Source organism: Cervus canadensis, chromosome 24 (genome assembly GCF_019320065.1).
Source record: "Cervus canadensis isolate Bull #8, Minnesota chromosome 24, ASM1932006v1, whole genome shotgun sequence".
NCBI lineage: Eukaryota > Metazoa > Chordata > Mammalia > Artiodactyla > Cervidae > Cervus > Cervus canadensis.
In genome coordinates, this window is record NC_057409.1 from 39,139,455 (window position 1) to 39,166,890 (window position 27,436).

At 42.0% G+C, this 27,436-nt stretch overlaps 1 protein-coding gene across 1 annotated transcript; it reads left to right on the forward strand.

Annotated features, from left to right (window-relative positions):
• The first annotated feature begins 16 nt into the window (after positions 1-16).
• On the forward strand, positions 17-27,436 carry MDH1B (malate dehydrogenase 1B). Its single transcript, XM_043445530.1, has 11 exons — positions 17-143; positions 4,632-4,744; positions 7,936-8,070; positions 8,255-8,397; positions 10,509-11,005; positions 16,016-16,157; positions 17,528-17,691; positions 20,893-21,032; positions 21,350-21,401; positions 23,490-23,570; positions 26,741-27,436. The coding sequence occupies exons 1-11, from the start codon at positions 122-124 to the stop codon at positions 26,818-26,820; spliced, it is 1,569 nt and encodes a 522-aa protein (XP_043301465.1). The 5' UTR covers positions 17-121; the 3' UTR covers positions 26,821-27,436.

Consider the following 27,436-nt stretch of genomic DNA (forward strand, 5'->3'; position numbering starts at 1 on the left):
TCTCCAGCTGAGCGCCAGAGTCCGCGCTCAGCTTGAGAGTGCGCCTGCGCCAAGTCCTGGGCGGTGCGGTTACCTGGAAACGGTGGCGCCGCGGTCCCAGGCCCAGCGTCCCGGCTTCGACATGGCCAAATTCGTGCTCGCGGGTGAGTGATATACCCGTACGCCAGCAGATCCCTCAAAAACACCGACGACTGCTCACCTCCTGTGGCCGCTCCAGCTTCTATACAGGCCACCCAGGCTTTATGATGCTTTCATTCAAAAATTTAAATTGAGCAGTCATTATATACAAACACTGCCGGAAGCAGGATACGGTGAAGGGAAAGACATCCTTGCCTTCGAGGTGCTTTTGGTCTCACTGGATCCTGTAGCACGTAAACAAATAATTTTGATGGTGCGGTTAATGCAATGAGGGAAATGTGCACAGGGCTCTGAGAGGTGTGACATGAGCTGATTTATGAAAGTTTGGAATAGGATATTCCAGATAAAGGGACAGAGGCTAGAAGTTCCTGGATATGGAGGAAGTGACTGGACATGGGTCAAATATGGGAGCAGGAGGGCAGGAATAGAAACACAGAGAGTTCTGACTTCTGGACACAGTGAGGGGAGAGAGAGTGGGACACATTGAGAGGGTACCGTCGAGGTATACACTAGGTAAAGTAAAGTGATTCTTGGTGAGGACCTAGATTGGGGATGGGTGGGGGGGTGGCGCTCAGGAGGGAGGGGATGTATGTATACCTATAGCTGATTCATGTTGTACAGCAGCAATCAACACAACATTGCAAAGGAATCATCTTCCAATTAAAAATAAAAAATAATTTTTTTAAAGGCTTAAACAAAAAGAATGGGAGAAGGAGTCAGATCTTTGCCCTTCAGAGACACCAAGCAAAGTTGTTTGAGCTGTATCTTGAAAACAATGAGGAGTCATTTAAAATTTTTAAGCAGGCGGGTATCTTAATGAGTTTGCATTTTAGGAAATCCACCTTGTCAGCAGTGGAGGAGAAGGATTGGAAATGTGGACTGATATCCAGAAAACCACCGAAGACCGTCTTACTGCAACAGGCTGTTGTACCTGTCTCCTTTCCTTCTCAGCACCTTTCTCAAGAGTAGACTGTTCGTCTGTCTCCAGGTCCTCAATCTGGCTTCTGCTGCTGCCTAAATCTGGTTTCTACTTCTGCCTCCTTTCCAAAATGGCCCTCACCAAAATCACCAGTGACTTTTACAGGAGCTGTCTGTCATTGCTTATTTGACCTCTTGGAAGCGTCAACACAATTGACATCTCCCATCTGCCTGAAACCTATTTCCTTTGTTTCTTTTTTCATTCAGAAAAATATTTTTGAGCAATGACTGACTGTATGCTGGGAAGACAGTGGTAAACAAATGTGCAAAGAAGCATTTGTGGCAATGGCCAGGCTGGGTTCTATCGGAGCAGTAGCAGTGGCAGAGACTTCCCGGAGAAAGGGATTTTTAATCAGAGTCCTGAAAGATGAGCATAACCTGTCAGAGAGGAAGTTATAAGGAGGAGAGTAAATTAGGCATGGATAGCTGGGAGCAGGGCTGGAATGAGGAGCACTAGTTGGGTAATGATGGAGAATATAAGCAGAAAATTGAAAGAGATTTAGTAGGGTTGAAGCATAGAGTACAAGGAAGAGACTATTATCAGTTGAGGCCAGAGTTAGATAATATATCAAAAGATTCTTGTGAGCCATGTTCAGTATTTTAAACTTTACCCAAAGTACATGGAAGGCTTTTGAAAGGAGGTACATAATCAGTGCAAAATACATTGATTTTGTATTTTGTAAATACATAATCAATGCAAAATAGAAAAATGCAAATACATAATTTGCATTTTATCTGAGTGTTATCACTACAGTGTGAGAAGAAAAAGACTGGTTATCCAGAGCCCTGTTAGGTACTGTAGTCCAGGAAGGAGATACTGGTGGCCTGGCCTGGAATGGTGGGCAATGGAGTTGGAAAGAACTGAATGGACTGGGGAGATGTTAAAGAGACAGAATCTATAGAACTAGACATTTAACTGGATGGAGGAAGGAAGAGTTAAAATTATTTTCTAGCAGTAGTTTGCATAACTGGGTAGATGGGAAGTCATTGATAAAAAGCAGAAGAGCAGGCTTCATACTGTGAGTACTCCTAATACCCTTAAATAACTGGGTGCGTGCATGCTAAGTCACTTCAGTCATGTCCGACTCCATGCGACCCTATGAACTGAATCCAGGTTCCTCTGTCCGTGGGATTCTCCAGGCAAGAATACTGGAGGGGGTTGCCATGCTCTTCTCCAGGGGATCTTCCCAACCCAAGGATTTAACCCATGTCTCCAGCATTGGCAGGTGGGTTCTTTATTACTAGTGCCACCTGGGAAGCCCAAATAACTGGATAGATGGACTTAACATAAATGAAGGAGCAGATATTGTGGGGGCATAGTGACAAAACATGATAAACATGCGGAGTGCCTATGAGACATTCAGAAGGAGTTGAAAAAATATAAGAACATATAAAGATAGATAAGGAAATAGTTCTAAACTGGAAATACAGATTTCTACTTGAAACCAAGAGAATGGAGGAGATTATACAGGAAGAATCATAGAGAATGAAGCTAAGATGCCTTGCAGAATGTTAATCTTTTAATGAATTGATAAATGAAAGGAACCTAAAAGTATGATGAGGAGGGGCCAGAGAAGGAGGAAAAAAAAACAACCTGAAGAATGCCCCCACCATAGTGGGTATTTTGAGTAGAAGGGAGACAAATGCTACCAAGGGTCAATAAGAAAAGCATCAAAAAGCATCCATTGGATTTAGTGACATTAAGGTCCTTGGTGACCTTCTAGAGAATTATATGAAAAGCCAGATTGCAGTCGAATGAGAAACAGAAGTGAGGAACTGGGGATGGCAAGTGTAAAGAACTGCTTCAAAAAGCTTTAATAGAAAAGAGCAGGTAGTAGGCAATAGCTAAAGGGAATCGTTGGCTTTTTATTTCTTAGGACAGGAGAAACTTAAATATAATGAGTATATTTAAATATGATGGAAACAGGCCATTAGAAGCAGAGCTAACATTAGAAGCAGAGCTAAGATGTTAGAGAGATAACCAATAGAAGTGGAAAAGGGTTGGTGTTCAGATCATAAGTGGTGAGATTAGACCTGGATGGAAGGTAGAACCCCTCTTTCATCAAATAGAAGAAAGAAGGTAAGAATGAGTCCAAACGCAGATAGGCTGATAGGTTTGATGGCAGGAGGTTGAGGGATTTCCCAGCTGATGCCTTTTTGTATGGTTTGGTTTAGTTTATGTAAAGCAGAAAGAATTTCCTGTTGTCTTCTGATATCGCAGAAAAATAGTGGAGAGAAGGAAGTAGACAAAGTTTGTAACAGTAATTGTAGAGAACAGAAGAGAGTGCTGCTAAGGGAAACAGAGGGATCTCCAGAAAGTGTTGGGGGCCAACCGAGACTCAGTTCAGTTCAGTCGCTCAGTCTTTGCTACCCCGTGGACTGCAGCATGCCAGGCTTCCCTGTCCATCACCAACTCCCGGAGCTTGCTCAAACTCATGTCCATGAGTTGGTGATGCCAATTGAGACTGGTGACCATGAATTTATAATGACTCCTCTGCTTGGTTCTACCATGTTTATCCCGGGGTGCCAAGTACATGGAACTCAGGCACAGGAAAGGCAGATTATTGGGCTCATCCAGGGTGACAGGCCTTTACCAGGCTAGTTTGCCAGAGGCACAGTGAGGCAAGAGAATTTAAGACAAGAGCCAAAGAGTGGTCTGAATTAGTGAGCCTTGGATTTGAACTAGATAGGGAAGATAATAGGAGGAGTTTGAGAGGAGTTGATGACTTAGAAGTCACCAGAAGGTTGAAGAACTGGTGACTGGGAGTAACCAGGGAAGAAGGCCATAGAGAGGGTGCTGCCCTTGTCCTCTGCCCCAGACATCCATTCAGTCCCACCCACTTGAGTGGCTGTCACTTTCTCTATGTTGATGACTGCAAAATCTGTATCCTAAGGCATCACATGAGGCCTGCTCTTCAGATTTGAACAATGCAGCTGCCTGATGGTCATATCCACTCAGATATACTACAGACATTTACAACTGCACTTGCCTATAATTGAAACTTCGCACCCACAATTTCTCTCTAGTAAGGTCAGGATCACCTACCCACGCCAAAAAGTTATCCCAGACTCTTCTCTCTCCCTCCACTTCCCCTTCCCACAGCATTCCTGCCACATATATCAGATCCTCCAGTGATTTTACCACTCCTCACTTTACACTTTGCCTTTTCGTAGCTACTAATTAGTCATTTATTATTAGTAGTTCATGCTTAATTAGTAACCTGGCAGTCTCTTAGAGGATCTGAGGTCTAAAATAGAACTGGAGAATAAATATTCATTAGTCTTTTTTTCCCTTCTACATTTTATTACTTATGATTCTGCTCTCCTATGAAATTCATTTTATTTTGCCAATATAATAAAAATCAAAAGTTTATGGAATGACAGTTTAAGTTATAACTGTATATAAATTACATTGTAACTGTGTGATTAATTCCATAATTATATGACAAATGCTTAGAACTACATGATAATTTCCATGTGATGAAAGAAAATATTGCTAATTTGAACTCTTTTAGGTAGAGCAGATTGCCCGTATTATGCAAAAGCAGAACTTCTGGCAGATTATTTACAAAAGAATCTTCCTGATTTCCGGATACATAAAATTACACAACATCCTGATGTTTGGGAGGTAAGAGGCCTTTATAGTTTGTTAAACTCAAATACACATAAAAGTGTGCTCCGGTTATTAAATATTAGCTAGTGTATCAGATAGCTTTCCAGTATTGAATGTTCTTGTACTATTGATATTTTGATACTAATAAATCCCTACTTCTCAGGATCAAAACATTATTCATATTTCTTCCTAGTGCCTAGTAGAACAAATGAGGCCCTAATCAGTAAGTAGAATAAATTTGACTGTTCTTTTTCCTATAAGAATCCACATGGCCTGTATGCACTCTTTAACTTTCAATTCTCCTTCATATTGATTTCTAATGGCATAAGGGACTTGTTTACTTGACACGACCTTCATTTGAATTGAGATGGAAATTTAGGTGAAGGAGTTTCCCTTACTGGGGAATACTCTTGGGAACAGCATCCTGAGAAAGAATGAAGGATGCAGGATTGTGCAGCTGGCCCTACAGGGAACTCTAAAGCTGGTATGACCCTGCAGAGATACCCCCCAAAGTCAGCAAGGGGGCCAGGTTTCTATTCTCCGACAGCTAACAGTCACAGGATGTGGACTGCCCTGGGGAAGACACTTAACCTTAAGCAAAGGAACATTTTGGTTGAGGTCAATTTCCAGAGAGATGCTCAGCACTGGAACATCAGTAGTCAGTAAACCCGGTGGCAGAAGGCATGCATGCCTTGGTCACGAAGGAGAAATAGGGACAACATGTGACAGGATTTGCTAGTTCAACAGTTGTGCCTTTGGGATCCACATGCTCCATATAGTAAGTTTCACACTATCTGGGAACAACTCTTCTAGAATTCTGGTTAACTTTATGAGAAATTGTTATTGTTCAGTCGCTAAGTCATTTCTGACTCTTTGCGACCCCAGGAACTGCAGCACAGCAGGCTCCCCTGTCCTTCACTGTCTCCCTGAGTTTGCTCAGGCTTTTGTCCACTGAGTCGGTGATACCATCCAACCATCTCATCCTCTGTCGAAGTTTAGTTAACGGACAGTGGTCTCCACTGCACATCATTTCCGCACCGTAACTGACACTCCTCACATTTCTGCTCTTCTATCCTTTGTGGAGCCCCGTCACCCTCTGCAGATCCCGGTGACTCAGTAGGTGTGGTAACTTAGACCTGTATCCTCAGCGGCCCAAGCCCTCGTCTCAACTCCTTTTTCAGGATGTGACCGCTGTGCTTGTCCATTTGCCGACAAAACTGAGCAAGCTGCTACCCAGGTGTGCAGGTATCAGTCTCTAAGCTGGTGCCTGCACCTTCGGTGGGTTGTTCCATTCCTCTAACCGCGCTGCTAGATGCTTCCATACGTGACAGGGCCAGTGGACCCCCTGGCTACATGCTCAAAGCCATACATCCTTTCCTCTGCGCTGGGCTTCTTGGTTCAAAGTGACGTTATGCAGGAACCATGTGGTAGGTTTAATTCAGTCACTCAGTCATGTCCCGACTCTTTGTGATCCCATGGACTACAGCTCGCCAGGCTTCCTTGTCCATCACCAACTCCCAGAGCTTACCCACACTCAGGTTAAACATTTTCAAAAGTGTTGAACAGGGTGCTGGCCAAAGTCTTATAAACAATAAAGGCAATTCTCTACCAGAATATATGTTGATTAAAATCGAGATAAATCACTTCTGCTTCCAGGGAAGAGGGATCCAACGTAATCAGTTTGCCACCAAGAGGCTGGTTATAGTCTTTGAGGGATAGCGCCATTAACAGGAAGTCCGCATTAATGGCAATAGCAATGGCGGCATTAGCTCTGTGGAGTGATAACTTGTGTTCTTGGGCCATTGCATAACTTTCTCATGCCTCCATTGTGCCTTCAGCTGTCTAAGTTTTCTTACTGCTGGGGTTGCTTAGTGGTTCTTTCACAGTAGACGGCCTCTGGTGGGCACTGCCCCCTGTCTTCTTTTATTTCAGAATTCTATCATCCCAGTTCCTAGGGGGTCCAGCTCTTTTATGACAGTGTGACCTTTTACAGCCATGGCCCAGAAATGACAGCCACACAGAGCTTCTCAGTGATGCTGAGACCCTTCTCATGGGTGCATTCCTTGTCACTCTGGTGAATGTAGTGTCCTCCAGGCCCTTCCAAAGGACACAGCGGACTAGTGAGTTTCCAGCCCTCCATTGTAACATACCCACTGTAACGAGCCCATTTTTTCCTAAGCATTTTCATCCCTTCTTCCATGATCTTTCATGACAGTTCTAGCATTTCCGTTTTATTTCATCCCTTCCTCAAAGCTTTGAAGAACCGTCCTAGCAACGTGTTAGCACGCTCTTCTGAGGCCTTCGTCAGGGAGCACTCTTGAACAGAAGTGTGCCTCACTTTGATAAATTCTCTCATCCAGGTTTATGTTCCACTCTGATTCAGCTCCCTCAGGGGCCAGTTCTATACATACTCTCCCAGCTCCTGCCAGGATATCCCCATACCCCGCTTGCTGCTGAAGGCCTTTGAGGTAGAGTCCCTTTCCTCCAGATTCACCAATACTTCACTGGCCAGCCTCGGTTGCAGCCGGAGGGACCATGGGGGAATCGTCATTGTGAAAACATCAACAAGGGAAATTCATTTCTAAGATGTTATTTGTAAGGTAGCCTCATTACACACACCTCCAAAGACAAGGATGTTGCCACATGGTTTATCCCCATAGCAACATTGCACTCTTTCTCTCTGCAGGTATTATCATTGGAAGGCCTGGTGTGTGCAAACCAGATAATGATGATTTCAGCTTTTTCTCAGTAAATATTATCAGAAATCCCCAGATAATTTTAGCTCATTAATTCAGTCTAAAAAATATAAACTATATTCACATATTTGGAAAGCCATATCAAATTTATACGGCCCTAAGACCAGAGACAGCTCATACAAAAGACCGTTTGAGTCAGAAAATTTGGCTTCTACTTTAAGCTAAACACTTGCACTTCAGGTCTGCTCAGGAAAGAGAGCAACTTTCAATACCTTTATTTGGTCAATGAATTTGAAGAATGCTCTTTATTACTTGATTAATTTGTTACTCAACTCATCACTATTTCTATATATGTATTTTACAGTTTAAAGATATCTAAATTTTATTATGTATACACAGAGGTGGTAAAAAAAAAAAAACTAGAATTTTACTGTTTGAAGTCCAAAGTACTGAACTGAATTCCAAGGCAGATGCAATGTGTGACTTCTCATGGACAATATCATTCCCTAGGAGTGGCTGGAAGATTTGTGCAAAAAGAATAGGTGGAGTCACAACAAGTCTCCTATCATCTGGAGAGAGCTGTTGGATCGTGGAGGAAAGGGTTTGCTTTTGGGAGGATATAACGAGTTCCTAGAACATGCACAGGTATAAAAATTAAGTTGACTTATCTGTCTGAAACATTATTGCTCTATTATTGTATTTTTCAAATGTCTTTCTTTATAAGGTAGTCTCTCAGCTCTGTTTTTACTATATTTGGGCTTGAAACAAGAACTTTCCATTATAGCCATTGTCAGCTATCTTGTTGATTTTTTTCTTTCCCAATATTTAGCTTTACTATGGTGTCACCTCTAGCATGACGACTGAGCTGATGAAGAGAGTTGCTGAAGAAAACCTGGGGACACATATAGAAAAAGAGCTGGAGAAGGAATCCCTGAAAGGTCTTGTTAACCCCTTGCAGGTCTGGATCACCAGGTGGGACCATCAAATCCCAGGATTCATGAGACTGGCTTTTTATGTTTAGAAAGGAAAAATGATATGGAATTAATTACATGATGGAAGAATCTCTGAATGTCAAGTTTGAGATTTTTATGTAGGTGTAAGACTATTATAGATACACAGTATATGTATATGCATATATATCACCTAATATAGCCCCATATATGAGTTTTAGAGCTTCCCTGGTGGCTCAATCCGTAAAGAATCCGCCTGCAATGCAGGAGACCTGGGTTTGATCCCTGAGTCAGGAAGATCTCCTGAAGGAGGAAATGGCTACCCACTCCAGTATTGTTGCCTGAAGAATCCCATGGACTGAGGATTCTGGTAGGCTACAGTCCATGGGGTCACAGAGTTGGACACGACTAAGCGACTTCACTTACTTACTTATAGTGGTGGGGCTTTCCTGATAGCTCAGTTGGTAAAGAATCCACCTGCAATGCAGGAGACCCCAGTTCCATCCCTGGGTTGGGAAGATCCCCTGGAGAAGGAAAAGGCCATCCACTCCAGTATTCTTGCCCTGGAGAATCCCATGGACAGAGAAGCCTGGTGGGCTATAGTCCATGGGGTTACACAGAGTGGGACACAATTCAGCGACTAAACCACCACCATGAGTTCTAGACTACATACAGTTTTAATGTGTATGTAATACACACACATACTGAATCTAAGAGCAGCTTTATAGCAAGGACATTTACTTTGCGTCACTGTCTCCAGCCCCCCGCCCTCTGTCTGTGTGCCTCACGCTGTCCGTCCTCGTGCCATCCTTCCCTTCCCCTTGCTTCCTTCCTCCCGCCCCCGTCTTCCTGACTGCTGCCTTCTTCCTCTTCCACACGTGCCAGCGCCGTCTTCATCCTTGGGTCTTCCCGATGCCCTCATGCTCTGTAACCTGCCCTCCTCACTCCTGCCCCTTCTTTCTTTTTCTCTTTCTCACTTTCATCACCCTCGCTCTCAGTGCTGGGAGGACACATTCAATGTTTGTCACTGCTTTTTCTCTCTTTCTCTGCACTGTGTCTCTCTTTTTCTCTTTTGCTGTCCATCTTACTGGATCTCTCCCTCCCCCTTTCCTTTCCTCACCTCTTAATCTGTCTCTCACACTGCCCTTCTTACTGCTTATGTGTGTATCCTAATATACAGGCTCATCTGAAAAATTATTTATTATGAAATGTTCCAAATGCTAAAAGAACTGAAAATGATGTAATAACCGTACATGAACCAGACACCCAGATTTAATATTACATCTGCTTTAGGTATTTTTAAAGGACCCAGAGGAATCGGGTGGAGAGGGAGGTGGGAGGGGGGATCGGGATTGGGAATACATGTAAATCCATGGCTGATTCAAAGAATTAAAAAAAAAAAAAAAAAAAAAATGGTACAGATGCTCTTGAAAACCCCATTGCAGATGTCTCCAAACCCAGTATGAAAATCAAAAGTGCCCAGAGGTATTCCTGAAGTCCCCGCAGGGGTCATTAGGGCTCTCGTTATCAGCCAAGCTATAGAGTACTCAAATACCGGCTAAATTGTGGCTAAATAGAAAAGAGCTGTGGTTAAATGGACTTCCCTGGTGGCTCAGTGGTGAAGAATCCACCTGCCAATGCAGGAGACGCGGGTTCATTCCCTGGGTCAGGAAGATCACCTGGAGAAGGAAATGGCAACCCACTGTAGTATTCTTGCTTGGAGAATTGCATGGACAAAAGAGCCTGGTGGGCTACAGTCCATGGGGTTGCACAGAGTCAGATACAACTGAACGACTAACACTTTCACACTTCCAAACATGAAATTATAGTAACATGACACAGTTCTTTTAAATTTTGCTTTCTGCCTATTCTGTTTAATTGGAAAAGCCTTATAAATAAGTACACTTCTTACCTTGGGATTGTTTTCAGAAAACCAAAACAAGAAGGTAACAGTGATAAATTTTTTGTTTTACTTTTGATTCCTAGCCTTAAAAATATCTGTGCGGCTGTGTATGTCAATTTAAGATACTAATCAAGTATTAGTGCACATGCAAAAAAATACCTATTAAGAATAGAACCTGAAAAGGAGCCAAAGATTTAACCATTCATAATCTGGTTTTCCATTTTTATTAGTGCATCATCTCTTGCCTGCTACCATCTAATTCCCATCTTGACAAGTGGTGAAGTGTTTGGACCACAAATGGAAATCAGCATAAACCTATTTGACAATAAGCACACAGAAGAAATACTCATAAGCCACAAACAAGAGGCTGAGGACCTGGCCTCACCCTACCTCCAGAGTGTGTCCATCTGCACCCAAGCAGAGGAGGCCTTCCACGGGGCCCACGTGATCATCATCCTGGATGACCATGTGGACAAGGAGATATACAGTCTGGAAGACTGCATCCGCAGCAGAGCTTCTCTGTGTCAGCTCTATGGATCCTTGATTGAGAAAAATGCTCACAAATTTGCCAGAATTATTGTGGGAGGGAAAACCTTTGTGAATCTCAAAACAGCTTTGCTTATGAAATATGCCCCAACCTTTGCCTGCAATATTATCGCTGTGGCCTTGGGTGTGGAAGGCCAAGCGAAGGCAGCACTGGCCAGGAAACTGAACGTTACTCCCTCATGTGAGTGAACTCGAGTTTCCATGTCTGGTTTTTAACATATGTCACAGCAGCAGGTTCCAGGAAGAACCTGTCCCTTCTAAAATCAGCCAGGATATCCGGACTAGAAAGTATGGAGCAGATGCCAAGAATTTCTGATTGTGTGATTTCAACTCTGTGCAAACATTTTAATTGTTGTTGTCCAGTCACTCAGTTGTGACCAGCACTTTTGTGACCCCATGAAATTCAGGCTTCTCTGTCCATCACAATCTCCTTGAGTTTGCTCAAACTCATGTCCGTTGAGTCAGTGATGCCATCCAACCATCTCATCTTCTCTCACCCCCTTCTCCTCTTGTCCTCAATCTTTCCCAGCATCAGGGACTTTTCCAATGAGTCAGCTCTTCCCATCAGGTGGCCAAAGTATTGGAGCTTCAGCTTCAGCATCAGTCCTTCTGGTGAATATTCAGGGTTGATTTCCTTTAGGATTGACTGGTTTGATTTCCTTAGTTTTTATGACTAGCTGATCTTTTAACATCATTATAAAAATTAAGAAACAAATGTTTAAATAATAAGATTCCTATTTTTCAAGTAGTAATTTGAAACTTAATATTCAATCTTTTTCCCCCCATGAGAATAGTTATCTAAGGTCATCAGTGTTTTTGAAAACATATTCAGGGCTCTGTTAAAATGGCCCCACCCCACTTCCCAGCTGTGTGACCTGGGGCAATCACTTAACCTTACTCTAATTTACTTCCTCACCTATAGAATCAGGATGTGTGTACCACCTACCTCCTAGAATTGATGCCAAGACTCAAAGAGATAGCATTTCAAAAGGGCTTGGAGGAGTGCCTGGCACATGGTAATGGTTTGTAAGGATAGTAAACTTGTTAAGATTATGCTATCTCATCAGTTTCTGTTCCTAGTAATGTTTGGGCTGGTAGACTCCAGAATCATAAGAGGATGAGACAGAATCAGAAAATGCATTGTGTTTAAAGGGAGCACAGGAGAAGCAGAAAAGAAAAACAAATGGAGACCAGTTGGGACAAAGAAAGGGAAATGATAGAGGGGTAGCAGTTGAAGTGGAGTAGCAGGGAGGAAGTTGGCAATGACAGAGTTAAAGTGACATGAACTAGGTAAGCCTCCATGGAGAATCATTTCAGGAAAATTCCAGATGCCAAGAAGGTAGCAAACATTTTCAGAATTTTCCTTGAGTTCAGTCACACATAAACCTGTTTCTCAGACGTAGTGCATTGGGATGCTTACTTGGGACGTTTTCCGTACAGTTCAGTTTAGTTCAGTTGCTCTGTCATGTCTGACTCTTTGCGAACCTGTGAGCTGCAGCACACCAGGCCTCCCTGTCCATCACCAACTTCCGGAGTTTACTCAAACTCATGTCCATTGAGTCGGGGATGCCATCCAACCATCTCATCCTCTGTCATCCGCTTCTCCTCCTGCCCTCAGTCTTTCCCAGCATCAGGGTCTTTTCCAGTGAATCAGCTCTTCGCATGAGGTGGCCAAAGTATTGGAGTTTCAGCTTCAACATCAGTCCTTCCAATGAATACCCAGGACTGATCTCCTTTAGGATGGACTGGTTGGATCTCCTTGCAGTCCAAGGACTCTCAAGAGTCTTCTCCAACACCACAGTTCAAAAGCATCAATTCTTCAGTGCTCAGCTTTGTTTAGAGTCCACCTCTCACATCCATACACGACTACTGGAAAAACCATAGCCTTGACTAGACGGGCCTCTGTTGGCAAAGTAATGTCTCTGCTTTTTAATATACTTTTTAATATACTTTAAAAAAAGTTGGGCATAACTTTTCTTCCAAGGAACAAGCATCTTTTAATTTCATGGCTACAGTCACCATCTTCAGTGACTTTGGAACCCCCCAAAATAAAGTCTGTCACTGTTTTTCCACTGTTTCCCGTCTATTTGCCATGAGGTGATGGGACCAGATGCCATGATATGAGTTTTCTGAATCTTGAGTTTTAAGCCAGCTTTTTCACTCTCTTCTTTTGCTGTCATCAAGAGGCTCTCTAGTTCTTCACTTTCTGTCATAAGGGTGGTGTCATCTTCATATCTGACATTATTGACATTTCTCCCGGCAATCTTGATTCCAGCTTGTGCTTCACCAAGCCCAGCATTTCTCATGATGTACTCTGCATATAAGTTAAATAAGCAGGGTGACAATATACAGCCTTGAGGTACTCCTTTCCCAATTTGGAACCAGTCTGTTGCTCCATACCCAGTTCTAACTGTTGCTTCCTGACCTGCATGCAGGTTTCTTAAGAGGCAGGTCAGGTGGTCTGGTGATCCCATCTCTTTCAGAATTTTCCACAGTTTGTTGTGATCCACACAGTCAAAGGCTTTGGCATAGTCAATAAAGAAGAAATAGATTTTTTCTGGAACTCTCTTGCTTTCTCTATGATCCATTGGATGTTGGCAATTTGATCTCTGCTTCCTCTGCCTTTTCTAAAACCAGTTTGAACACCTGGAAGTTCACAGTTCATGTACTGTTGAAGCCTGGCTTGGAGAATTTTGAGTATTACTTTACTAGCGTGTGAGAAGAGTGCAATTGTGTGGTAGTTTGAGCATTCTTTGGCATTGTCTTTCTTAGGGATTGGAATGAAAACTGACCTTTTCCAGTCCTGTGGCCACTGCTGAGTTTTCCAAATTTGCTGGCATATTGAGGGCAGCACTTTCATAGCATCATCTTTTAGGATTTGAAATAGCTCCACTGGAATTTCATCACCTCCACTAGCTTTGTTCATAGTGATGCTTCCTAAGGCCCAGCTGATTCCACATTCCAGGATATCTGGCTCTAGGTGAGTGGTCATACCATCATGATTATCTGTGTCATGAGATCTTTTTTGTATAGTTCTGTGTGTTCTTGCCACCTCTTCTTAATATCTTCTTCTGTTAGGTCCATACCATTTCTGTCCTTTATTGTGCCCATCCCCGCATGAAATATTCCCTTGGTACCTCTAATTTTCTTGAGGAGATCTCTAGTCTTTCCCATTCTATTGTTTTCCTCTGTTGCTTTGCACTGATCACTGAAGAAGGCTTTCTTAGCTCTCCTTGCTATTCTTCAGAACTCTGCATTCAAATGGGTATAACTTTCCTTTTCTCCTCTGCTTTTCGCTTCATACAAGTGACAGAAAGTCCACTCAAAGAGACGGAAGTCAGACAGAGGGTGTTTTCCCACATAAGAATGCAGGGGTAGTTCTTATTTCAGGCATAGCCAGATGCTGGAATTCAAATGATGATGTCAATTAAATGATGATGTCAAGTCTGTGCTGTCACTTGCCTCATCACTCAGCTCTACTTTCCATAGCTTTGGGCTGATTCTCAGACTGACTTTCTCTAAAAAGTGGCAAAATGGCCCCTGGCATTATCGTTCAACAACCCCATGGGGCAAAAAAAAAAAAAAACCACTCTCTTAATTCTTTGTATAAAATCTAGCAGAATATTTTCTCATTGGCTACGCTTGGACCATGTGTTGTTCAGTCGCTAAGTTGTGTCTGACTCTTTGCAACCCCATGGACTATGGCACAGCAGGCCTCCCTGTCCCTCACCGTCTCCCAGAGTTTGCACAAGTTCATGTCCATTGAATCAGTGATGCTATCCAACCATCTCATCCTCTGCCACCCTCTTCTCCTTTTGCCTTCAATCTTGGACCATGTGCCTGTCTCCTAATCAGAGATGAGGAGATCTGTTCAACTCTTGTGATCAGAACAGGAGATCAGATCAACTGTTGTGATCAGAAATCTGGAATCTCGGTCTCATACTCATTGATAAACTTGAGGTATGAGAACAGCTTTACCCAAAACAAATGGACTGAAATTGGGGCAGGGTACCTTAAAGAAAAACCTGTATGCAGTTAAAGGAAAAAAAAAAAAAGATGTTAAGGGAAAAATAGCAGATGTCCACTATAATTTTCTCTAGCGTAACTTAAGGCATTTAGAACCATAAAGGGCCTTAAAGCTTACAAGAAAAATTCTTTTTCCTACTGCCTGCCTTTGAACGCACCTGTATGAGTGTGATAACTGAAACTGCCGGAGCCATTTTTGGACCATGAGGGGAAGGCCAAGACAGTAACATCTTTGAGCTGCTGAACAAACACCAGTGTCACTGCCTACCTCTACTTATTATTTGAGAAAAGTGAACTTCCAGTTAAGCTAAGTCAGAAGGATATTCTGTTACTTGAAGCCGACAGCAAACTTAACTCATACAGAACAGGGAAGAATTCTATCACCATACTAGAAAATGGTGTGAAATTATAAGAAATTAAGTTTTTAAGCAAATAACTTCATAAATAAATCAATAATGCCTTCTTTCACCTTGGTTACATTTGTAAAAAAAATCCACAATTATTAGAATTGTATTAAATGCCAATCCCCATTTCTCTCTAACTGCATCCTCTTCTTTTTCTTCAAAGTACATATCATGTTTTTAGTAGTTATTTTCTCACTCACTCCCCTCCACCCCCAGAATACTGCAGGAATTTGGGCTGATTTGTTTTCTTCTGAGCCTCCCATCTAAAAGTACCTCCTACATACAAGCTGATTCAGTAACTCTGTGGATTAAGATGTTCCTCAGGGGTCCTCTTATTTCAACACCCCCATATTGCAGGAAATGCAAGCCATGCAGGGAGTCAAGTGACTTGCCCAAATTTTCATTCTAGTCTAGAATCAAGGACTCACTGTCAGAATCAAAGCGGATAAAAAACAATCCTCTTCATGGCAAGCAGAGTGGTGAAGTTAGGACCACAGCAGGGGTTTCATTTTCAGTAGCAGTTTCACTCAGGGAGCATTTCAGTGTCTCCTGAATTCAGTCACATGCCCACACCACCCACAGCCATTATTAGGAATGGCCAAACCCTGGCAATTAAGGAGATGATCCACATCATTTGCAGAGTTTTAGGGAGCATAAATTTGTCTGTTTTAAAAGGACCAGTTATAAAACAAGCACACAAACAGAAAGGCTGCAGGCCATTTTTTATGTTATATTATTTTTAAAATTTCTTTTCTTCACAGGCATCAAAGATGTGATCATTTGGGGTAATATTAGTGGAAATAACTACGTTGATCTGAGAAAAGCCAAGGTTTACAGATATGAGAGCGCTATTTGGGGACCTCCGCACTATTCACGCCCTGTTTTAAGCCTGCTTTTTGATAGGTATGGTATCTCTTTAAGTGAAGTATTCTAACAAGATTGAATAAACATATAATAATTGTTACAATCTTTTAAAAATCATCTTAGAAATCTGTGTACAAAAATAACCTGACATTGTTCATACTCAGCCTCGTTTATGCGTTTTATTGAAGAAGCAAAGAAAATTCCACAGAATTTCAACTAGTCAGACCCCACCTCCAATTTATTTGATTTGGAATTATGAATTTTTATATGTCAGATTATCCTTAAAGTGGTTCACATATTCCATTAATGTTATTGCTAAAGCAAACCTATGTAAAGTGCTTAATGCAAAGACAGAGATATGTGTTCAAATCGAAACTAGTTGAAACAAGCTTCAGGAATTAGGAATTCCGATGGTGAGCAGGTCCAGGCCAAGCTGGGTGCTCAGTCTCAGGAGAGACAGAATCGAGACGCACTAAGAAGCACTGTCTCTGGAGCCAAGCCACCAGGGCTGGAATTCTCATCCAGTCACTTATTAGCTGTGTGGCTTTAGAGAAGTTACTTAGCGTCTCTGTGCCCCAGTTTTTCCATGTGCCAACTGGAAACAATAACAGAGTACGGGCCTTACAGGGTTCCTGGAAAGACGAAATGGGTTCAGACAGGCGAGGCCCTCAGAACTGTGCCCGTTACAGTCAGCACCACCATCACAAAGAGAGTATGGGAGAAGTGGACGGAGGGACGCACTTGGAACTTTTTTCTAAGCTTTGCGGTACTTTCCCAGTGGTAGCACATGCATTTCATCAGCCCTTTCTTCCCTTCCCTTCCCTCACCCATGCCTAGAGTTTGTGTCCTTGGGCTCACCATCCTGGAGGATGGTTCCTGCGGTCCCGCTGAATGACTTCCTGGCGGGGCCAGCATCCCCTGGAGCTGTTGTGCTGGCTCAGCAGGGACGGCCTTTTCATGATTGTTCTAGTCCAGCTGGGCCATTCCCCGAGTTTTTAAACTTCAGATTATAAAAAACTTAATAATTCCTTACTTCCCAATATGAGGAAGTCAACATTTCATGATACTATTTTAATTAAAATGAAAGATACCCCTGGCTCCAAGATAGCTTCTACGTAGGATACATTCTTTGTGATGAAATTGCTCTCGCAGGCTTTGGCCACGCTTCTGTGTTCATACTGATTTCATCGTGGTTTTAGTTTGAAACTTTAGGACTCCTTTTCTGCCCTGTTTCATTACTTTTCAGTTGACTCTTTGTGGGATTGAGGAGGTTTGAAGAGAGGTTCAGGAAGTCATATTTCTGTTTTGTGGAGGTGATTTCTTGTGTTTAGATGCACTGACCCAGGGAACATTCTTTTCCATTCCTAGTCCTTTCTCCATTGTAAAATCGTTTCCTTCTCTCCTCACAGGGAGTGGGTAAGCAGAGAGTTTGTGGCAGGTCTTAAAACGCTGACTGCCACAGGAAGACAATTTGGAGGCATGTTAGCCGCACACAGTGTGGCCACTACGCTGAAATACTGGTGCCATGGCTCACCCCCGGGGGAGACTGTGTCTCTAGGGGTGTTGAGCGAAGGTAAATCTGGGTTTTTTCACATCTTATGATGGTTAAAAACCTCAATGTATGCCTTGTGCTCCTACTTTTGTGTCCTCACCTGTCTACCTCCTTACAGGTTCTGTGAGCTACCTGGATTTTCACGATTCCATAATCATGCATGCATGCATTCCTTCACTCGTCCATTCAGCAATGCCACAGTAGTTTGTGTGTATGTGCTGGGAGCACACACAGGGAGAAGGCCTGGCTTCTGCCTATTAGGAAACTCACAGCAGAGAAGAAGAGAGTCACATATGTCAATGAAATCATCCCATTGAGTTTTTCTCACTGTTTCCCAGCTGAGGAGGGGAAAGCAATGTCAGTTTTCAGTAGGCAGCAGGAAGATCAAGACAGGCATCATAAAGGAGGGGACACTTCAGAAGTGTCCCCTGCAAGTCTGAGTCATGTTTCCCTGACAGACAAGTGTGGGGAAAACACCTGGGTGCTGGAGCCACAGGAGCAAAGACACAGATGCAAGATACAAAGGGCACGGCTCTTTGGGTACCAGGCAGCAACCGGGATGTGGAAAGCTTGCTCTCCATCCGCAAAAGATGTGTATATATTTTTATATCCTTACTATTTTAATCTGCTAAAAACTATACAAAGCACTTCTGTGTTTAAAATATAGGAAAGAAAGAATAGTTGATGCTCTACCTAGAGTGTAGGCTCTACCTAGAGTATCTCTTACCTTTTAGCTTTCTATTCTCCCTGGGCATAGCCCATTCATTCCCAAAGCACCAGGCCCGGGTCTCACTGCTGATCCCTGCCCTGTCAAACATTGCCACCTAGATGTCATGTTGTCACTTCAAACTGACATACACCAAATTAAACCTATTGTCTTGCTCCCCGGTGTGACCCACCTCTTGTATCCTTTATATTATTAATGGAACCGTGATTCTTCCCATTGTTTCAGCAACTATGGTACAGCTCAAGGAATTCTCCCCAAATCCTGCAAGTCAGAATTCATGTCTGTCTTTCCTCTGTACTCACATAGCGTGTGTTCCCCTATTGGAGAGGATATCACGGCCTGCCTTTATGGATGGGCTGTGAGCTGCATATGTCCTCTTCATTAGAGTTCATCCACTCTGAGGGCAGGGCCTTGGCTGGGTCTTCTTATTGCTCCTTCATGGGTAGATGCTCAAAGAGTCTTGTTCAATTAAAGTGAAAGTGCATGAACATCCCCATCATGTGAATTCAAACCACTATGTTACCTTTTTTAGTGAAATAGGCATTTAAAACCTCACCTTTTCTTGGTAAAATGTTTAATTAGGAAGTCCCTGGTGTAATTAGGGAAGTGGTTAGTACTCCGTGCTTCCATTGCAGGGGGCATGGATTTGAACCCTGGTCAGGGAACGAAGATTCCAAAAAAATAAATAAATAAAGTTTAGTTCATCTCTATAGGAATTCATCAATAAGTGCTCAATGCTGGGGGCAAGTGAGGTGAGAAGCAAGTGATCCTTGTGTCCCTGAGATGGTACCAGGTATATAAGATCCCATCTGTTGTCTGCTTGTAAGGTTGGTTCCTTACAGACCAAACAGAGTGGACAGAGTGGGACATCCTCTACGGAAAAGTCTTCCAGATCCTGGTTTCCTGATTTCTTGACTCTCCTCAATATTTTGCCCTAGTGACAACATTTATTTTCACTGAAGTATGGTTAATTTGCAATGTCGTGTTACGTTCAGGTATGCAGTTCAGTGACTCAGATATATATATATACACATACTTTTCAGATGCTTTTCCCATATAGATTATTACAGAATACTAAGCATAGTTCCCTATGCTATACAATAAGTCCTTGTTGGTTCCCTGTTGGTCATCTGTTTTACATATAGTGGTGTATATATGGGCTTCCTTGGTGGCTCAGTTAGTAAAGAATCTGCCTGCAATGCAGGAGACCCAAGTTCAATTCCTGGGTCAGGAAGATCCTTGGAGAAGGGATGGGCTACCCACTGCAGTATCCTTGGGCTTCCTTGGTGGCTCAGACAGTTAAGAATCCACCTACAATGCGGGAGACCTAGATTCGATCCCTGGATTGGGACAATCCCCTGGAGGAGGGTATGGCAACCCACTGCATTATTCTTGCCTGGAGAATCCCATGGACAGAGGAGCCTGGCGGGCTACAGTCCATGGGGTCACAAAGAGTCGGACATGACTGAGCGCAGCATAGCACAGTATGTATATGTCAATCCCATCCTCCTAATTCATCCCTCCCCTCTTTCTCTTTGGTGACCATGAGTTGTTTCCTATGTATGTGGGTCTACTTCTGTTTTGTAAATAAGTTCATTTGTATCCATTTTTTTTATATTTCACATATAAGTGATATCATATGGTATTTGTCTTTGTCTTACTTAGTATGATGATCTCTAGGTCCATCCATATTACTCAAATGGCATTATTTCATTCTTTTTTATGGGTGAGTAGTATTTCATTATAATATGTTAACACATCTTCTTTATCTGGTCATCTGTCAATGGACGTTTAGGTTACTTTTACATCTTGGCTATTGTAAATAGTACTACGAATTTTGGAATGCATATATCTTTTCAAATTAGAGTTTTCTCCACAAGCATGCCCAGGAGTGGGATTGCAGGATCATATAGTAACTTTATTTTTAGTTTTTTAAGGAACCTCCACACTGTTCTCCATAGTGACAACATTTTTGATGACTAGAATGGTGTGAATAATTTTCCTACTTCATTGAGGCACGAAAACAGGAGACATTTTATCTGAAGGTTGCTCGGTTAGTAATAAACATTATCAATCTTTTTATTTGGAGCACATTTAAACTGGGAACTGGAATTGTGAGAAAATCACCAGCTCTCCTTCCCAATGCTCGCTCTTTGGCTCTGTGATTGCAGTCATAGGTTGGAAGAGCAAAGGCCAGACTGGACAAGTGTCTGGGGCTCAGGGACCACCTAGAGGCCCAAGGAAAAGCTAAGGAGGCACCAGAGGAATCCAGACGAGGTGGGAGAGAAGGACCGCTTTAGTCCCTGAGGCAGAGGCAGGCCATCTGAACCTAGCAGGGATGAAAGGGATAAAGAGGGAACAGCAGAAGTTTAGGGCCGCTATTATCATTAAAAACCATGTCATTAAAAACTAGGTCTGTCCTTCTTCTCTGCAGGGTCACCAGGAAGCTTTATTTATCTGAGTGCTTCTTTTTGCTTTGTGTTTGTTCCCTGCAGGCCAGTTTGGGATTCCTAAAGGGATTGTCTTTTCTATGCCTGTGAAATTTGAGAATGGAACTTGGGTGGTTCTTACAGATCTCAAAAATACAGAAATAAGTCAACAAGTAATGATCAGAATGGCAAGTGATCTAATTCAGGTAATGTCAGAATAGCCACAAGGAAACTGATTTTAATAATGGTCTTAAATGGATTCCCCTAGATCAAGGCATACACTGTTTTACTGCGGTTTCAATTTGCATCTTATTCCTAGAAACAATAGAAGGCCATAGAAGTTTGGAGAAATCCGCAGAAGAACACTACTTATTTGATTGTATAATTTCTAGTATGTTAAAGATAGTAGTTGGTTACTTAAATATCCAGAATCAAAGTGCGTTTCTAGTAAAGAATGGTTAGGTTAGTAATGTGGTCATTTAATTCTCTGATTACAAAATTTTTTTGCAAAATTTTTCCACAGGAGAAACTTGTTGCACTTGGAGAGTTGGCAAATTTTCAGCCGTATCAATCAGGTAATCTATTAGATACGATGTTTTAGAGGGCTGCTATTAAAATAGTATTGAAATATGTGTTAAAATAAAATCACTATTTAATATAAATAAATATCCATATTTCATCACTTTTCAGGTAAATTATTGACAAAATAAACTTTAGGTTTAGTGTATCTTTTGAAATAAAGTATCTGATAAGAATGCTAAAGAAATCACACCTTAAAAAGTTTTATCTTTTGCTTATTTATTTTTGGCTATGCTGGGTCTTGGTGCTGCGTGTGGGCCGCTCTCCAGATGCGGCTTGTAGGCTTCTCGTTGCAGTGGTTGCTCTTGTTGTGGAGCACAGGCTCTCAGCTTGCAGGCACATAAGCTCAGTAGTTATGTGGCACGGGCTTAGTTGCCTCACGGCATGTGGAATCTTCCTAGACCGGGGATCAAACCCGTGTCCCCTGCATTGGCAAGCAGATTCTCATCCACTATGCCACCAAGGAAGTCCACGAAACCACATCTTAATGACACTATTCCCTTTTCCCTTATAAACTTTGTGTATTGTTGCTGTTCTTTGGTCACTAAGTCATGTCCATGTGACCCCATGGACTATAGCCCACCAGGTTCCCATGTCCATGGGATCTTACTTTGCAGTAAGTTCTGAAATATCAGAGAGTGCGGCCACGCCTGCACTTAGAATACAAATAACATTTGGAATAAAGATGACACTATACAGTATTCCAACAAAATTCTGAGTATTTCCATGATGACTTTATATGGAATATCAAATTATCTTCCCAAAGTTTTCCTGTTTCTCCTATTTTTTTTTTTGTATGGGTGTGTCTTGTTTGACTGGCAACCTAAATGGGTGCTCGGATGATTTGGTCATTGGTATTGAACATGGGGATAGAAAATGGGTTCACTTTTGTTACTCTGCTTGGCATTTGGGTTGGAGGCAAGTGAGGCAGTGAAGACGAGGGTAATTGAAAGAAAGCTGATGAAGTAATAGACTACAGGGGGTCTCTATTGGATAAAGAAGAAAGCAATAAATAGAAATAAAATTTAGAAAATCTAGGCAGGGGTAGGGTAATATTGAAACCATTTAACAATCAGTGTGATACAGATTTCAACCAATTCAAGAAGTTGCTGCCCCTCAGAATGGATTAACTAGTAAAAAGGAGCTGGCAGGGTACAAAAGAGTGCCCTTGGTCATACCCAAGAAGGTTTAATGAGGTCAAAGTACCAGCAGTGCAAGGAAGTGCAGAGAGACCACGAGGAAAAGAGGTTATGCGCAGAGGGTAGCTTTTGAGAATTGAGACCCAGTTCTGGCTGGTGGTCAAGTCGCCAGGAGTGGGCCAGACCAAACAAAGCCTCAAGACAGCATGCGGGTGGGAGTGGGTACAGAAGTCCAATGAGGAGTTGCATTTACCTCAAACTCTTGCATGCTCAGAATGTAAGGCGCTCTTTTCCTGCCTGGCAGGCAAGAGTTGCAAACTCCTCTTATGATATTGACTGATAAGACAGTCATTCTAAACTTGACTCCATTGACTAAATTGGTCCTAAATTTCCCATAACCCTTGCATTGTAGAAGGTTTTCTGAAAGAAAATGACCTGATTTTGTGCTGTGATTTTATTAACAAAAGTTAAGTCATATACATATATGTGTTAGTCATTCAGTCATGTCTGACTCTTTGCAACCCCATGAACTGTAGCCCGCCAGACTTCTCTGTCCTTGGAATTCTCTAGGCAAGAATGCTGGAGTGGGTAACCATTCCCTTTCTCCAGGGGATCTTCTAACCTGGGTCTCCTGCATTGTAGGCAGATTCTTTACCATCTGAGCTAACAGGGAAGCCCCATACACACACACACGCACATGCGTGCACATACACACACATATATATGTATGTGTGTTCATTCATTTGATCATGACTCTGTCAACATTGGACCCTTGTACCTTGCCCAAAACACTGTTCCAAAGATTCCAAGATTAGAGCATTGAAAATAATCAGAACTTGGCAGGTTGTGGAAATTTCTGCTCATTATCATATCAATGAGATAATTCATGTATAAGATTTATTTAATCTTTTCAATTAGTTTAATACTTAATTTCCCTACTTTTAGAAACTGACTTAAACCAAGAAGATGTAACGACCACCTTACCGACCAAAAATGACCATCAGGGACATCGAAAATTGTCGAATGGTAGGTATATCATTTGGAAAAAAGAAGTGTGCTTTTATGCAAGGCTTACCATGAAATTTCAGAGAAAGGATCATCTGTTAGCTATAAAATGGGAGTTAAATCTTTCATCTCCCTCATCCTATACTCAAAAATATCATTGTTAAAAATCTATTGAAATCTTTGAAGGAAAGTACCAGATATTCACTAAGTACCTTCTAGATGCTGGTCACTGTGAAAGACACTGGGGCCCATAGTAAGGCAGCTGTGGCCACACAAATTCAGGGAAAGGAGCCCTGGAGAATATGAAAAAGTAAACACCAAGATACACAGTGAATTAAAAAATGCAACGAAACAGGGCAAGATAGGACACAAAGGAACAAAGTAAGTAATCTAGAAACTCACAAGGAAAGAACAGATCCTTGTAATGTATGAAGGAGGAAATTTAATAATATTTCGAAATCTAGTTGAGACTTAAGATGGTAAAAATAATCAAATGGGCACTTATTTATTTATTCAGAAACTGTGCTGGTTTAGTCACGCAAGATGAAAAAATTCTAGCAAACTGCCATACACGATGTACATATGTTTAACAGTTCTGTACTGTAGACTTAAAAGTTTGTGAAAAGGGTAGATTCCATGTTATGTATTTTTATCACACACACACAGTCACACACACACACTGTGAGAGGTGCTAGTAATGTCAACATAGATCAGATATCTTCCTTGCCCTCAAAGTGCTCACCATCTAGCGTTGGAGACAGCAAAGCAGAGCAAAAACTGCTGAGAGATAAGTGTTATGACAGAGAGGCCCAGGGTATAGGGGAACCATATAAAGAGCATCAGGAAAGGGGCTTTCAAGAAGAGATAAAATGGGAACTGAGCCTCAAAGGAGGAGTAAGAATCACTCCTGTAATTTGGTGAAAAGGAGGCGTGCTAATGGAGGGGCAGGTAGGAAAGAGATTGGGAAAGGTGTCCCACCAGAAGGAAAAACAGGAGCAAAGCAGGCATGTCAGGGAGTCCAGGCAGGGCCAGAGGTGTGAAACTGTTCAGTTCAGTTCAGTCACTCAGTCATGTCCAATTCTTTGCGATCTCATGGACTGCAGCACACCAGGCCTCCCTGTCTATCACCAACTCCCGGAGTTTACTCAGACTCATGTCCATTGAGTCAGTGATGCCATCCAACCATCTCATCCTCTGTCATCCCCTTCTCCTCTCACCTTCAATCTTTCCCAGCATCAGGGTCTTTTCAAATGAGTCAACTCTTCGCATGAGATGGCCAAAGTATTGGAGTTTCAGCTTCAGCATCAGTCCTTCCAATGAACATTCAGGACTGATTTCCTTTAGGATGGACTGGTTGGATCTCCTTGCAGTCCAAGGGACTCTCAAGAGTCTTCTCCAACACCACAGTTCAAAAGCATCAATTCTTCAGCACTCAGCTTTCTTTATAGTCCAACTCGCACATCCACACATGACTACTGGAAAAACCATAGCCTTGACTATGGTCAAGGTCCTAATGGACCTTTGTTGACAAAGTAATGTCTCTGCTTTTTAATATGCTGTCTGGGTCGGTCATAACTTTTCTTCCAAGGAGTAAGCATATTTTAATTTCATGGCTGCAATCACTATCTGCAGTGATTTTGGAACCCAAAAAATAAAATTTGCTACTGTTTCCACTGTCTCCCCATCTATTTGCCATGAAGTGATGGGACTAGATGCCATGATCTTAGTTTTCTTCATGTTGAGCTTTAAGCCAACTTTTTGACTCTCCTCTTTCACTTTCATCAAGAGGCTCTTTAGTTCTTCACTTTCTGCCATAAGGGTGGTGTCATCTGTATATCTGAGGTTATTGATATTACTCCTGGCAATCTTGATTCAAGCTTGTGCTTCATCCAGCCCAGTGTTTTCTCATGATGTACTCTGCATATAAGTTAAATAAGCAGTGTGACAATATACAGCCTTGACCTACTCCTTTTCCTATTTGGAACCAGTCTGTTGGTCCATGTCCAGTTCTAACTGTTGCTTCCTGACCTGCATACAGGTTTCTCAAGAGGCAGGTCAGGTGGTCTGGTATTCTCATCTCTTTCAGAATTTTCCACAGTTTATTGTGATGCATACAGTCAAAGCATCAATTTGATGCTTTGGCAGCATCAAATTGTATTCAGATGATAAGCAGGGTAGCTGGGACAGAGCAGAGAATCCAGAAAGGATGGAGAGAGCTGAAAGAGATAGGTAGAGGCCATCAGCTGTTCGGCTGAATGGTTGATGGAAGACTTCGCAACATGCCTGGTGGGTGGTTGGACAAAGCATGAAATGAATGGGGGCAGGCTTGATGAACGAATCTAGCTTCCTGTAGAGGTTGGTCAAGCTGACCAAATCACTGTCCAGAGGAGCATGGCAAATTCAGTTCCACTCAGAATATGTATCTTAAGAGGTTCAGTTAGACCAGTGTCTCTAGGTATCTGGGTAACAGTCAACCCAACTGGTGATAAGCAATGCCCATGGAAAGCAGGAATCCACTGGGGCCCCTGTGGGAGGACTGAGCAAACTATAAGGTCTGTCATGAAGGGGATGACTGGCAGCTTCCCAGGACAGAGGAGGAAAAGCCAAATTATGGAGTCTTTGCACCAGAACCATATAAGTTTTTCATTAAAATCTTAGGCTCTTAGGCTTAACTAATTCATAAAAAATTTTAGTGATGGTTAAGTGGGAAAAATGGGGTTGAATTTGGGTTGTTGTGGGGCTATTTGTTTAATGAGCACTGGAATCAATTATAACAGTATGGTGCTTTCCATATCGAAAGGTAAACTGTGAAAAAATTTAGTAGGTATGAAGTGGATATAAAAACTAGCATTTTTCTTGAGCTAGAATAAAATAGATAATAAATGGTAAGTAAGAAGAGCAGAAACTAAATATTCTATTTAGTTCATTTTTCCAGTAAACTAAATAGAATATTAATAGAAAGAAAAAGGTATGTAGAAAAGAGAAGGGTAAGAATAAATTAGAAACGGGTATTTTCTCATGTAGCTTTTTGTTTCATTGCTTACAGACAAGTGCAGGTATTGATCTGGAATGTTAAAAAAAATTTTATAGTGGGTAACGGTCAACAAAGTTTGAAAAGCACTCACATAGAACATCTCGTGGGCTGTTAGTTATGTTCTAAACCCACCATGTTTTATCTAATTTTGTTTCAGACTATAAAGATTTGTTTACTGATCTATTGCCAGATGATGAAAAAGATCTAATTCTGTCAGATGGTGAGTCTGTCGAGTGATAAACAATCTCCGCAGTGCTGGTGATCATGACAGACGTCGTCCAGTCTTAGAGAATGACCTTGCGGTCAGAAAACACAGTCCAGCAACTGAAGTAATTTTGAAATAACTCTTTCTCATACTCATAGATGCTTTGAAGGAGAGATAAAAAAAGATGGAAGGAAATTTTATTTTAAACCCAAAATTGCTTCCGTGTCATAACCACCTCATCTCTCCTCAAATACTCTAATTTCAGCTCCAGCTCCCATGTCTTGTTCTTCTCAATTCCTCATTACAAAACTCAAAATGGCTGTCAGGATCCTTCTCAGAATATGGGTGAAAGGAAGACCCTGACGAGCCCAAGTGAGAAATCTCTTTAACAGGGGAAATCTGGGAAATTTTTATACATACTTACATATATGTATCTTGCATATATTTGTATAGAGGCTTATATATATATTTAAAAAATCTGCCTAAGGAGTTGTATATCCAGAAGATAATAATAATCTATTCTGTTTGCATCTTGACCACTTCTTCACTTAATACTGTACAGGAGGGAGCCGGAAAATGCTGGAACATTGCCAGTGACCAAAGTTTCAGAGGGAGGTTGGTAGACACTTCACGGAGCGGTTTGGCTAG

Bases quoted from the DNA above. Each gene is read 5' to 3' on its own strand.
- MDH1B (XM_043445530.1), top strand. From the start codon at position 122: ATGGCCAAATTCGTGCTCGCGG. The intron at 11,006-16,015 runs GTGAGTGAACTC...TTTTCTTCACAG, and splicing joins ACTGAACGTTACTCCCTCAT to GCATCAAAGATGTGATCATT. The intron at 16,158-17,527 runs GTATGGTATCTC...CTCTCCTCACAG, and splicing joins TTAAGCCTGCTTTTTGATAG to GGAGTGGGTAAGCAGAGAGT.